This window comes from Piliocolobus tephrosceles, chromosome 3 (genome assembly GCF_002776525.5).
Source record: "Piliocolobus tephrosceles isolate RC106 chromosome 3, ASM277652v3, whole genome shotgun sequence".
In the NCBI taxonomy this organism is placed as follows: domain Eukaryota; kingdom Metazoa; phylum Chordata; class Mammalia; order Primates; family Cercopithecidae; genus Piliocolobus; species Piliocolobus tephrosceles.
Window position 1 is genome coordinate 119,020,597 of NC_045436.1, and position 13,817 is coordinate 119,034,413.

Here is a 13,817-nt window from a genome sequence, read left to right on the forward strand (position 1 = left end):
TGTCTCATTGAGATCTGTACTTACTGATGGACCTTGTGGATCAGCAAAATCCACTCTTGGGAGCTATATTATAGGTAAATATTAAAATTGTCATAAAAAATGAATAAAATAGATAAATACAGATACAAATAAAAAATAGACAAAGTGAACAAATAAAAAAATACAGAAAGTGTCTCATTGAGATCTGTACTTACTGATGGACCTTGTGGATCAGCAACATCTACTCCTGGGAGCTATATCACAGATAAATATTAAAATTATCAGTCAAAAAATTAACAAAATAGACAAATAACAATAAAATAAAAAAATAGACAAAGTGACATTAAAAATAAAACAATTGACAAAGTGAACTGATCACATGATTATCTTGTTTGCAATTACAGTAAAACAAAATGAGTTTCATTATTTTACTTTCTTTCAGTGTTTTGGGAGGTATGACCCGAGAGTTTGCAATGGTCTTTTACTAACATTATTCAAATGTACCTGCAGGGGGATGAGGTACATCTATCATGGCTTTGCTATCTCTTGCAGATTAGAAAGTAATGAATTTTGGAACGGGAACATACCTGGCTGGTTTGAACCCTGGCTCTGCCACTTAGTTTTTGTGTACTCCTGGGCCAATTTTGTAACTTCTCAAAATCTGCCTTCCTTTCTTTAAAAAGGCTGATAACATGTATTTTTATAGGATTATAGGCAGGATGATATGGGGGAATGATACATGCCCACATAATACTGGTTACATGGTACCTTCCTTTTCTTTTATCCATTACACTGTTCTCTACATTATTACAAGACACTTTTTGCATACTTGTCACCTTTCTGTCAGACAGATAATAATGGAAAATCCTACTTGTTATGCTGAGGGATCAATGACTTTTCTCAGTCTTTCCAACACCAAAAAAAGACCAGTGATAGGAAACCTGGACTTCTCTGGGGTTTTATTCTATTTCCTATGGAAGTTTTCATCTTTTGCAACTAAGAAACCCAGTTTTATAGGCACAGGATCTTTTAGAATCCATGCCCTGTCTCTGATGGCAAAAGATAGGAATGGATATTTGTGTTTTACTCAAAAAATAAATCTCAGATATGGAAGACTGATTAAGAATATATTTATATCATGTATTATGCCTGAAGGCTACGATTATTTAAAAGTGCCCTGCAAATTAGTCTTCTTCTATTAGGTTAGCTGGTGATTCTGATCTGACTTCAAGACAAAGGAAGTACCTCAGGCTTTGGTGGCTTATCTGATGGTGCCACCTGCTGCTGAACTAGAGGCAGTTCTTCCTGCAAGAGCAGCTGTCCCAGGTGAATTGGAGGCTGAAGTGCTTCTTTCTGTGCTGTGGCCTCGTCGGCGAGTGCAGCAGCGGCCTGGAGGAGAGGTTTCAGTCCTGGCTGTTGAGGCTTCAAGGATGGCTGTGATGGGAGAGGTGGGGGATGCACAGGCAAAGAATATTCATACTGCAGAGAAATTTGAAAAGAGTGTCAGAAAGGGATGGCTCATTAAACAACGGTGCCTAGAATTTCTAAACAAAGGGGCTTGGGGCGCTTTCTATCTGGAAGGGAGGCTAGGGAACTTGTCTTGAAGTTGAGTTTACATAGGAAGCACCAGTTAGCGTTAATGTTGTTTGGGGAGGTCTTGCGTGTGCCTCCCCTACTTGCTTTGAGACCACCATTGCTCATGAAGGTGAAGCTACATGAACCTGCTGGTAGGACAAGACATGTCCTTCTCTAAGTTCTCATAGATGTCTGTATGTATCTGTATCTTTATTTTACCACTTTCTCATTGGACGGTAATTATTTGTTATAAATCTTTGTCCCCCAGTCAATGGAGAGAGAATGATATGTCTTGTTTTTCTTTATAGCCCCTGTACATAACATAGCTCCTAACAAGTGCCTGGCCCATGGTGAGTACCTAGCATATTTTTCAAATTAATGAAAACATAAAGCATAATTAATTAAAATGCCAATCAAATTCTTGCATCATGGAGTCCACTTTGGAAACAAATGAAGAAACAGTCACCATTAACATAATTTATTGTCCTACTAAATGGGACCTCGTGGTAATGCTCCTGCTGTGGAAGACCACCTGGAACTAAAATTCCCTGTTAATCTTGGTTCTAAGTCCATATATTAAATGAAAAAATTCCCTGTTAAAATCACCATATTTTGTTGCTTTTTCTAGAAATTACTTGTGGTGAATGGCTCCCTATTGTTTGTAGAATGATTGCAAACTCCTCAGACCAGCAAGGAAGTCTCACAACAATTCGGGGCTCTGCTTTGCCTCTCCAGTCATCACCCCTCTCTGAGCTCACATCTCACAATTCAGCACTTTGAAATATGTTGTCTTGTCCTGTCTGAATCAGATAAAATATGAAATTTCACAATCCTTGGAGCCATTCGTAAATGTCTTCACTTTTACTACCAAACCACAATTTGGTTTATGTATTTATTAGGCACCTAATCAATAACGGTTAATAGATCAATATATTTATTTACTTCTGTAGGGTTCGTGATGTTTTACTTTTTTAAATTTCTTAATATTTTTTGAGACAGAGTCTCACTCTATTGCCCAGGTTGGAGTGCAGTGGCACAATCTCGGCTCACTGCAGCCTCTGCGTCCTGGGTTCAAGCGATTCTCCTGCCTCAGCCTCCCGAGAGTAGCTGAGATTACAGGTGCCTGCCACCATGCCCGGCTAATTTTTGTATTTTTAGTAGAGACGATGTTTCACCATGTTGGTCAGGCTGGTCTTGAACTCCTCACCTCAAGTGATCCATCCACCTTGGCCTCCCAAAGTGCTGGGATTACAGGCATGAGCCATCGCACCTGGCTATGGTATTTTAACCAGGATTATTGTCATCATTTGAAATTAGCCTTTGAGTAATTATTTAGGAAATCTTGATTCAAATGAAAATTGTCCAGGGTGTAGCCTGCTTCGATTTTTGAGGACTGTTTGCTGCTATCTTTAACATAGGTCTCATATTTTGGTGGCTGTATCTTCCTATTTTAAATAAATATGCAAATAGTTTCAAATTTAAAAATATTTCTTAAGCACTCAAAGCAGTTATAGGCTTTGATTTATTTGGCATGAGAATAATTTTTTGTTAATGCTAGGACTTGGCTATTGCTAATTTATCACAACTCAAGGAAGGCAAGTAAGAAGAGGTTTTAAAGCCTGAGGTTTCAAACATATTGATGCTATTCACTCACCTGTTGAGTTTCATGTTCCCTTGGCCTCATCCATGGAAGAGAGGAATGTGGTGGGAGGAGACCGTGCATCCACAAAGAATTAAATGATTTCCCAAAGCCAAATCTAGAATACTAAAGACATGGATAAAAAAAGGCATGCTTATATTTAAATGTTAAATATAACATTGATTATATTTGGTTTTCTTTTCTTTTTGTTTCTTTTTTTTTTGAGATGGAATCTCACTCTGTCACCAGGCTGGAGTGCAGTGGGAGATCTTGGCTCACAGCATCCGCCTCCTGGGTTCAAGCAATTCTCCTGCCTCAGCCTCCTGTGCAGCGGGGACTACAGGCACGCATCATCATGCCCAGCTAATTTTTGTATTTTTAGTAGAGACGGGGTTTCACCATGTTGGCCGGGATGGTTTTGGTCTCTTGACCTCATGATCCGCTTGCCTCGGCCTCCCAAAGTGCTGGAATTACAGGCGTGAGCCACTGCGCCCAGCCTGGTTTTCATTTTCTAAAAAATCAACAGATAGCATAAATATAGCAAAAGCAAAAGTGGTGTTGCTTAATTTAAAATGGATAGGTACGGCTGGACATGGTGGCTCATGCTTCTAATCCCAGCACTTTGGGAGGCCGAGGTGGGTGGATCACCTGAGGTCATGAGTTCGAGATCAGCCTAGCAACATGGCGAAATCCCATCTCTACTAAAAACCACAAAAATTAGCCTGGCATGGTGGCAGATGCCTGTAATCCCAGCTACTCGGGAGGCTGAGACAGGAGAATAGCTTGAACCCAGGAGGCAGAGGTTGCAGTGAGCCGAGATTGCACCACTGCACTTCAGCCTGGGCCACAGGGCGACACTCTGTCTAAATAAATAAATAATAAATAAAAATAAATCAGATGGATAGGTAAACTCTTCCTTTCAGTGAACTTAAATTTCATTTTGAGCTAGTCTGCAATATTTCCATAAACTTGTTTGAGATTTAGATTTTTTAAGCACTTACGTTTTATAATAAAATGAATAATGCACAAAAATATTCTTTTCCTAACTAAATAAAATTCGATACTATTTTTATTTTTCCCTGTCACTCTATCTTATTTTGTTTTAGGCTCTCATTCACTTCTTGGTTCTTCCAATATTTAGTATATTGTCTATTCATAAATAAATTTGATGAATTATAATGCTGCTGCTAATATTAACACTAGCATCACCATGAATACTTGCGATAAGAAATATGATTACCTGAGAAAGTGTGTTTAATCCCTGCAGACTTCCCAACTGTCTCATTGTCTATCAAGAAAAAAAGTAGGTTACTGTTTATTACATATGCTGTGTTTGACACAACTGATTTCTCGTGATATTTGACATTATCAACACAAAGTTTGATGTGGATCAATTTAACAAAATGAAAGTGGACACAAATCATCATCGAAAGGTGGAAATATTAAATTTGGTTCTGCCATTGTTATTATTACTGCTGTTAAAATAATGCAGTTGCTTTTATCATTAATTAAAGGAGAAAAAGTATTATTTAAGTGGAGGTTACATTGAAACATGGGAAAATAGCTCATTCCACTGAAATATAAATGTAATTGTGAGGAATTTGCTTCATTGACTCTTTTCTCCCCATTTAATTTACTTTGCCCCTTACAAGTTCAGCCAGAAGAGGAATTTGAAACAAACAAATAAATAAAACTTTTACCTCTTTCTCAAACAATAAATCTTTCAAAATATTAAATATAGAAACTATTGAAAGAAATGTTAAGTATCTGGATAGATTATCGAGAATTCCACCATTTCAACAGAAAGTCAATTTCACTTTTTTCCTGGGAAGAGATTCAGAACGCTTTGGATTGAGTTTAAGCTAAAAAAGAAAAAAAAAAACCCTCAGTGAAATTAGCTTCCATGTGAAGTAAGCATCTAGCTCAAATAGGTATTGATTGCCCCCAGCTTACCATGACACACGGGAATTTCACAAGACCTTGTGAAAAATTTTTAATCTTATAAATATCTTTCTATATATAACTGTCAGTATTTTTCATTGACATCACCAAATTTCTGTTTTGCTGGGGTTTTCTAAACAGAATATATATTACATGAGAACTGCAATGAGACAAATACACTGTACAACTTATACAGGAAGTATCATAGTACAATGTTAATGCTATTTGCCAGACTTATTAAAAATTAAATTTTGTACAGGTACCTTTATTTCATGAGAACTTTATCATGTAAGATAGTATAAGGAGCAGGACTAAAAGTAAACTGTGAGTACAGAGCAATGTATTTTAATTAATGTAGTAATTTTATTAATATGTATATTCTATATAAGGCATTAAGTATTAATATTGCTTTTGTTTGCATAGAAATAATGTTCTAAAAAGTAAAACACCTGAGAGTTTAAAATTGCAGTAGAATTATAAGACAAAGCTCTAGTAAATGCCATAATTTTTCTAGCACTCCTCAGGATAACAGCCACAAACTTCTGGCTAGGAAAACTGAGAAACACACCACCATATTTCTCCTATATCACAAATACACCAGTGTAAAGTTAATATGTAGAAAACTCTGACAATACATACCTCAAGGCTCAAACTAGCCATACCCGGTGTTCCAGTTTGCTGAGGAAAGAACTGAATGAAAATAAGAATAATTTTGAGTCTTATTGGTACAAAACTTCCTTCAATGCCCATTGGGCATAGGATATTGCTCCAGTACATAAGGGCTACCCGAAGGGCCACCATTTTGGTTTATTATGCAAATAACTTGAGTGCTTGGGCAGAATGAAGAAGAGCACAAGTTATTTGGGAGAATCAACACAGTATTTGAAAATTTTGCTCCCACCTGCATCATCTATCGTTTGTCTGCATCTTAATGCTTCGTTGCTTTAAAAGCAAAATATGATTTAAAGTTACACACAAGAAGAAGTAGAATAAAGCAACAAAATAGAAAACTACTAGTACTTTATATTCTTAAAAAATTACCACAGAAAAAAGTAAAGGGGACAAACTCAAGCTGAATTTTCATGTGCTTTTGACAAATCTACATGATTTTGGTTTGCCAGATATGGCATGGGATCATGACATTCAGAAAAATCATATGCAAAATCTAACTTGATTCCCATTCAAAGGACTTCAGCAAATTCTCTATGATTTTTAGTGAAAGATTATTTTACGTATAAACCTACTATATTTTGGGATCATATCAAAGATTTTTTTTTCCTTAAATAAAAAGCATTCTAGCATAAAATACTATTATACTTAACGTGTTCACTTAAAAGTTGTTCAAAAATATACCTATCTATACCAATTAGTTTTTTAAAATGCAAGATATTTTCCTTTCCCTTCCCCCCCCCCCCCCCAAGACTAAGTTTCACTCTGTTACCCAGGCTGGAGTGCAGTAGTGCGATCTCGGCTCACTGCAACCTCTGCCTGCCGGGTTCAAGCGATTCTCCTCCCACATAGCTGGGATTACAGGTGTGCACCACCAAGTCCAGCTAATTTTTGTATTTTTAGTAGAGACGAAGTTTCACCATGTTGGCCAGGCTGGTCTTGAACTCCTGAGCTCAAGTGATCCGCCCACCTCGGCCTCCCAAAGTGCTGGGATTACAGACATGAGCCACTGCACCTGGCTTCCTTGTTTTAAAAAATAGAGATGGGGGTCTCACTATGTTGCCCAGGCTTGTCTTGAACTCCTGAGCTCAAGTAATCCTCCTGCCTTAGCCTCCAAAAGTGCTGGGATGATAGGTATGAGTCACCATGCCCAGCCTTTTCCATTTTTTTTTTGTTGTTGTTAAAGATACTTTTCTTTCGAAATCAATCCTTATTACTTTACACAAATACCAGTAGAAAACATGGAGAATGGAAGAGTAGGAATTAGAGTAAATTGGATTTTGGAGTCTCTGGTTCTTCGGATACTCTCACTTTCTAAGACCAAGGGGTTGTAATGCCATCTTTCCTTCAGTTATACCACAAGGATTTACGGAATGTTTACTAAATATATTGGTATTATTTTTCCTTTATGAGTAAGAAGTTAAAGAATTACACCCTCTACTTTTTCACCTCCCACCTTTTTCATATAAGTAAAACCCCACCTTCTGGGTCATGGTGAGAATTTCCTTAAATACTTCAGTTTTGGACAAGAATGGAGAGAAAGGGCCAGGCATGGTGGCTCATGCCTGTAATCCCAGCACTTTGGGAGAGCAAGGTGGGCAGATCATGAGGTCAGGAATTTGAGAACAGCCTGGCCAACATGGCGAAACCCTGTTTCTACTAAACATACAAAAATTAGCTGGGTGTGGTGGTGGGCGCCTGTAATCCCAGCTACTTGGGAGGCTGAGGCAGGCCTGGGTTCAATCGCTTGAACCCAGGAGGAGGAGGTGGCAGTGAGCTGAGATCTCAGCATTGAACTCCAGCCTGGGCAGCAGCAAAGCCAGATTGTTTCAAAAAAAAAAAAAGAAAGAAAGAAAAAGAAAAAGAATAGAGGTAAAGGCATTATAAATGTGTAGCAAATACTCTGGGTAGGAAAGAGGTTAGCTGTATAGACAGGAAGGGTGATTGTGCATGTATGTGTGTATGTGGTGGGTAGCTTGTTGAGAATTTGGGGGAATCGTGAGAGCGGGACTTTCCTCCCCACTATTTGCCAGTGCATAAATAACACATCTTGGATTGAACCACAGAACAAAGTGTACTTTGCTTTCCATCTGCTCTAAGTCATGAATTAAAGAATATTTACATGAATGTATACAGACAGCGGATACATTTCCCATGCAGAATTAATAGGAGAAGAACATCTGATTTGACAAGCAATTGGTTGGCAATAATAAGCAATTGTTCTGTTCCTCAGAGCGGACCCAATTGATTCAGGTGTGGATCATTACAGGTTCAAAGAACGCCAATGTGTTAGACTGATGGTGAATGACTGAGGCTGATCTCAACGTCAGTATCATACAAAGGTAAGCTAGGGTGGCACCCTCAATTTTTCTTTCATTTAAACTTCATCTTGTGTGATGAAACAGAGACTCTATTTTTATTTGTAGAATTAAGGTTTTCATCATTATAATCAGGTTTCATCCTCTTTCTCCATTTCCATTCTCTTTCACTAAAACACTTTAAGAAAACCAAATAGCTAACCTTTTCTTTCAGGGCATTAAAATATTCTAAAGTTCATTTGAGGCCAACCATGAGCTCCTGGAGATAAGAGATCATGTCTTATTTACTTTCATTTTTCCAATGCCCAGCACATTGCTGGATGCATGGTGGCTGCTCAGTATATATTTGCTAAATGCATATAGCAGCCAAATGAAGTTTTTGCGATAACAGAATTGCATGCTCTTGGCTGGAGTAGTTCAGTGTTCAAAAGATTGTGTTTGTATGAGATCATTTCAATATATACTAGAATGGATCAGGTGTGGTACTGTAATACACAATTAGCCCCATCACTATGATATGTTTTGATTTATGAAACTTCAGCTCTCAGTCACACAATTTTTGCTTACAAGGTAAATTTGCTAATTACTAGCTTCAAATGTAATTCTCTAGCTGAATTTTGTAACCATAGAAATTTGGAGATGGTTCTTTTTGAAATGGAGAAAATGTCCTTTTCTTTTTCAGAGAAATTTCCTCTTTCCATTTCAACTTTATACTGACAGCAAGGAGTTGATAATAAAATTTCATCATGCATTGTAGAGACTAAATCTTTTAACTTTGAATGAGTGGAATAAGATCTAGAAATTGTTTTGGGACTATTTTAAATAACTTTTCAGTAGAAATATCATAAGCTTCACTTACTGCTTTTTTTTTTTTTGAGATGGAGTCTCACTGTGTCGCCCAGGCTGGAGTGCAGTGATGAAATCTTGGCTTACCGCAACCTCCACCTCCCAGGTTCAAGCAATTCTCCTGCCTCAGCCTCCCAAGTAGCTGGGATTACAGGCGCCCACCACTATGCCCGGCTAATTTTTGTATTTTTAGTAGAGACGGGATTTCGCATGTTGGCTAGGCTGATCTCGAGCTCCTCACCTCAGGTGATCCGCCTGCCTCAGCCTCTCAAAGTGCTGGGATTACAGGGGTGAGTCACCAAGTCCAGCTATCACCACTTTTGGATTGCAAGACTGACATCTGAGCAACTATGGCTTTTGACTCAATGGGACTACACCACTGGATTAAATCAAGTGAGTCTATGCGTGGACTCTCAGTCCATATCCCTTCAGTGTTGTCTGAAGTCCAACAACCAAGAACTTCTTCTGGGACACACTCTGAAGACTGACTTACCGGCACTGCAAAACTCATTTCCAGGAGGCATAGGATCAGTATCAGGTCCTTCATTTTGAAAAGTGGAATCTAAAACATAATTAAGTTGGAGAATTAAATCAGATTAATTTTTATTCAGAATGGTTAAAAGACAATTTTTGAAAATGAGTCTGAGTCTCTGCTCTTCCAAAAACAACCAGGATAAAGGTTAGAAGAACAAAATCAAAAACTAACTTGTATATAGTAAGTAGTTTCTGAAATAAATTAACAAGCAATTAAAAAATATCTCAGCACTTTTTAAATGGATCTACAGCCTGAATAAATATGTAGGAACAACCTCCATCGATATTCTATAAGTGCTATGTTTCATTTCATAAAGTGAATTATGAATTTAAAAATCCTTCCCAATAAGTAAAATATTGGTCTATCAGGTATTATTCACAGAAGTTTATACTTTGCTTACCCTTTGGGATACATTTTGAAATGCATGTGAAATGTAATGCACCTAACAGTCATTTTATAACAAACCTTTATTTGCAGGAATAGAGGGTATATCATTGCATGTTTAGTTTAGGTAATCTATGTAACCATTCCAAAACTTATCTTTTCAAATGAGAGCAAACTGGCTATCTTAATTTCCTTTGATGTTAGTGGAAAATATGTTTCAAATTTAGCTTTCCTCTTCGTAAAATGAATTATCTTTTAAAATTTATTCTATAAATTCAAAAAGCTCTTTATTCTTACATGAATAGAGATCTGAATAGCCTAGAAATTTACTCATCTTCTAATATACAAAAAATTAGGCAGTATAATAAAAAATAGTTTAAAAAAAGTCTATAGATAAAAGGTTTTTTTTTTCTTAGTTGAATGAGTGTTAGGCATGTCATCTCTGGAACATGCTAATAGACTACAACAAGCAATAATTCAGCTACTGGTGACAAACGAAGATAAATACTCTTTATAAAAGCTGTCTGGAGATAGGAAAAAAAGAATTTACAGGAAACACATGGAAATCATAAAATCCCATTTTACCTTAGATGCTGACATGCACTGTGCTCTCAGGGCCTGATGATGCCAACCAAGATAGTTTTAAGAAAAGAAGATTAAAATTTTTTTCAGGACTGTGCGTGGGACTTGCTCTGTACTTCTCATTCAGGGAAGATTAGAAACCTTTATTTAAAGTGCCAATCCACCAATCAAAGTGAAGCCAAATGGCTGGGGGCGGGGGTGGGGAGGTTGGGGGGGCGGGAATCTCTGCTCCTGCAATTAGTCTACACCCTTTTATTGCATGCAGGGACATTGACCCAGTAGGGTCTCATTATTTTTAATTGTACTGCAGCCCCTGTACTTATTCAGAGAACTTGATAGCAGGGAAGGCAGTAAAGGAATAATGGACATAGGCTCTGAAGACAATTATTTTGGTGAGCTGGGGGAAATATATGTAAAATAGATGCAAAACAAGCCATTATCTGTTTTGTGCTGGTTTTATCTGTAGATAAAGCTAGTGACCCAATGCTAGCATTATTCAGATTTTCACCCTCCTGTTTGTTGTAGTAAAAGTAACTACCCTCCTTCCCCGCCAGCACACACAGAGTCTGAAAGAAAACACTAAAATGTTAGATGGATAATGAACGTGTGTGATTTCTTTCCTGAATTTCCTAGATATTTTCATTTCTGGAGATAATTGATTAGAGATAGCCAAACTTTTGTAAGAAACTACAACTTGACCCTCTGCAAGAATCAGGTTTACTTCAGGTAAACCTTTGGTGCATTTACAAAAAATTTGTGGGGACAGGGACATAAATCAGAACATTCTCTATGAACCAAATCAATGGGCACAAGTGTCAGTTCACTCTTTAGATAGACACATTTCCAGGCATTAGTATCAAGCCAGGTTAATAAGACATATTTCGATCACTTAGAAGGTTAACATCAACACAGATTGGTTTTTCTCCATGAACAGATAATATCTTGAATGTGGATTGTATATTAGCTGCTTTTGTTACTTCTCTGCCTATCCTTGTCTTTCCAAAGTTGTGATTTCAGATTTGGTAGGGATAAGCATTTAAGATTAGTTTCTGAAGAAGGGATGAGTCAGTACACTCTTTAGAGAAGGAGGGATCTTGTCAATTACAGGGAACATGGAGGAAGCTGGTATTTTGAGAGAAAGGTGTATCCATACCCAAATGTAGGCCTAACAGCTTCAAATGTTATCTTAGAAGCTGCTCCTGAAAACCTCTGTGTTCCACTGATGCCAGAACTATCTTTAGAATAAAAAGAAATGAAGAATGTGAATGTGTTTTGCAAACAGCAAAATGTTATTGAAATGAAAAGTATTATTTTTGCATGCTCTCTACGGTGCTTGATGCAGTCCCTTAATCTCTTTCTTTCGAGCCCCAGTTTCTTCTTCTGTTATGTAAGGATAATAATTAATGACCAGAAGCTTGTCTTTTTTTTTTGAGATGGAGTCTTGCTCTGTTGCCCAGGCTGGAGTGCAGTGGCATGATCTCAGCTCTCTATAACCTCTGCCTCCTGGGTTCAAGCAACTCTACTGCCTCAGCTTCCTGAGCAGCTAACATTATAGGCCCGCGCCACCATGCCCGGCTAATTTTTTTTGTGTTTTTAGTAGAGACAGCGTTTCCCCATGTTGGCCAGGCTGGTCTGAAACTACTGACCTCAGGTAATCCGCCTGCCTCGGCCTCCCAAAGTGCTGGGACTACAGGCGTGAGCCACCGCGCCCAGCCTGAGCTTGTATTACAGATTGGTGAGATGGTGAAGATGCAGCAGCTGCCGTTTATTGGGTGCTGAATGAATGCGTTGATAGTCCTTTTGGTAGGAGAAACTACATGAAATATGAGACCGCAAGAACAGTGTGTGTGTGTGTGTGCGCATGTGTTGGAGGAGGAGGAGTGGTGGCAGCTAGGTTCATAAGCTCCAATGAGGTAGAGAAGGGACCTGATGGAGGACATTTTCTCTGCGTGGAAGTCGATGCTGAATCCATAGGAACGAGCTTCTTCGTTGGCTACAAAACTGAGAAACAGTGTGTGTATGTCTTCTAAGGTTTATAAACGTGACCGTGACACACTAATAACGATGTTTTGGTAGGATTCTTATGTTCTGCTTTGCTTTTAAGTCAAATATGCAGTATATCATACACACTGTTGCTGCTTCCTTTGTTAAATGTCACACTCCATTCTGGCTTATTGACTTCCAGGTGTTTATCTGGTAGTTTATTTCTCCTCCAATATCCTGCACACCAACACTAGACTTATCTTCCTAAAATACCGGTTTTGGCACTTCACTGCCCCACTCAAAAACTATGTAAGGATCTCCAAGGCTATCAGATAAAGTTCACCCTCTGTAACTAGACAGTCAATTTAACATTTCAGTTCATCTTTCCAATCGTGTTTCCCACTTTGCATGAGACAGTGTGCATTCATATTGTAATAATGATTGTAATCAGTTGGAGTTGGTTTCATTTCTTCAGCTAATAAACAGTTTTTTTTTGTCTGATTTTATGGGATGTATGTTACTGGGAAAGTTGGTAAATATAGTACTAATTTATCTGATGAAAAATTTTTCTATTCCAAGGAAATCTGGAAATTAGTAAGAATGTATGAATGAGTTTTTGACAGTGATTATAGGTATTAAGGAAATTACCATAGCTGATGGAAACCATGTTATGTTGGCCAAGACCATACCTGTATGAAGAACAATCAGAGAGTCAGTCTTAAGAAAATGCTTGTGTCTGGAGTACAGCAAAAAAAAAAAAAAAAAAAAAAAAAAACTCGAGGTGACAAAAGATGTGAGACACATGAAGAGACATAGGTCGTAGAAAAAGTTACAATGAAAAATTTACAGCAACAAGATTTGGCAGAATATGTTAGTAAAGTGGTTGAGAGCACAACTGTTTAAATCCCCTCTGTAATACTCACTGGTCATATGACATTGAATGAGCCACTATATAATCTTAATGCAGTTCTTTTTTTAAAATTTTTTTGAGACAGAGTCTCATTCTGTCATCCAGGCTGGAATGCAGTGGCACGATCTTGGCTCACTGCAACCTCCGCTTCCCAGGTTCCTGCGATTCTCATGCCTCAGCCTCTTGAGTAGCTGGGACTATGGGCACGTGTTGCCACACCCAGCTAATTTTTGTATTTTTAGTAGGGGTGGGGTTTCACCATGTTGGTCAGGCTGGTATGGAACTCCTAGCCTCAAGTGATCTGCCCACCTTGGCCTCCCAAAGTGTTGGGATTACAGGCATTAGCCGCTGTGCCTGGCCTCCTTTTTTCCATGTGTATGTATATATATATATATATATATATATATAGAGAGAGAGAGAGAGAGAGAGAGAGAGAGAGAGAGAGAGAGAGAGAGA

General features: G+C 38.0%; 1 protein-coding gene across 2 annotated transcripts in view; it reads right to left on the reverse strand.

Moving 5' to 3' along the window:
* The window catches only part of AMBN (ameloblastin), a 15,028-nt gene extending 4,439 nt beyond the window's left edge, over window positions 1-10,589 (reverse strand). The window contains exons 1-8 of one of the 2 annotated variants that reach the window (XM_026446916.2): window positions 10,472-10,589; window positions 9,461-9,529; window positions 5,774-5,824; window positions 4,434-4,481; window positions 3,209-3,319; window positions 1,225-1,458; window positions 195-233; window positions 25-63 (exon numbers count right to left, since the gene is read on the reverse strand). In XM_026446916.2, coding sequence (XP_026302701.1) covers window positions 25-63; window positions 195-233; window positions 1,225-1,458; window positions 3,209-3,319; window positions 4,434-4,481; window positions 5,774-5,824; window positions 9,461-9,529; window positions 10,472-10,486 — 606 coding nt within the window. In that variant the 5' untranslated portion in view covers window positions 10,487-10,589. The remainder of the gene's footprint in view (window positions 1-24; window positions 64-194; window positions 234-1,224; window positions 1,459-3,208; window positions 3,320-4,433; window positions 4,482-5,773; window positions 5,825-9,460; window positions 9,530-10,471) is intronic. The other variant, XM_026446917.1, reaches the window with a different exon arrangement.
* Window positions 10,590-13,817: the final 3,228 nt, after the last annotated feature.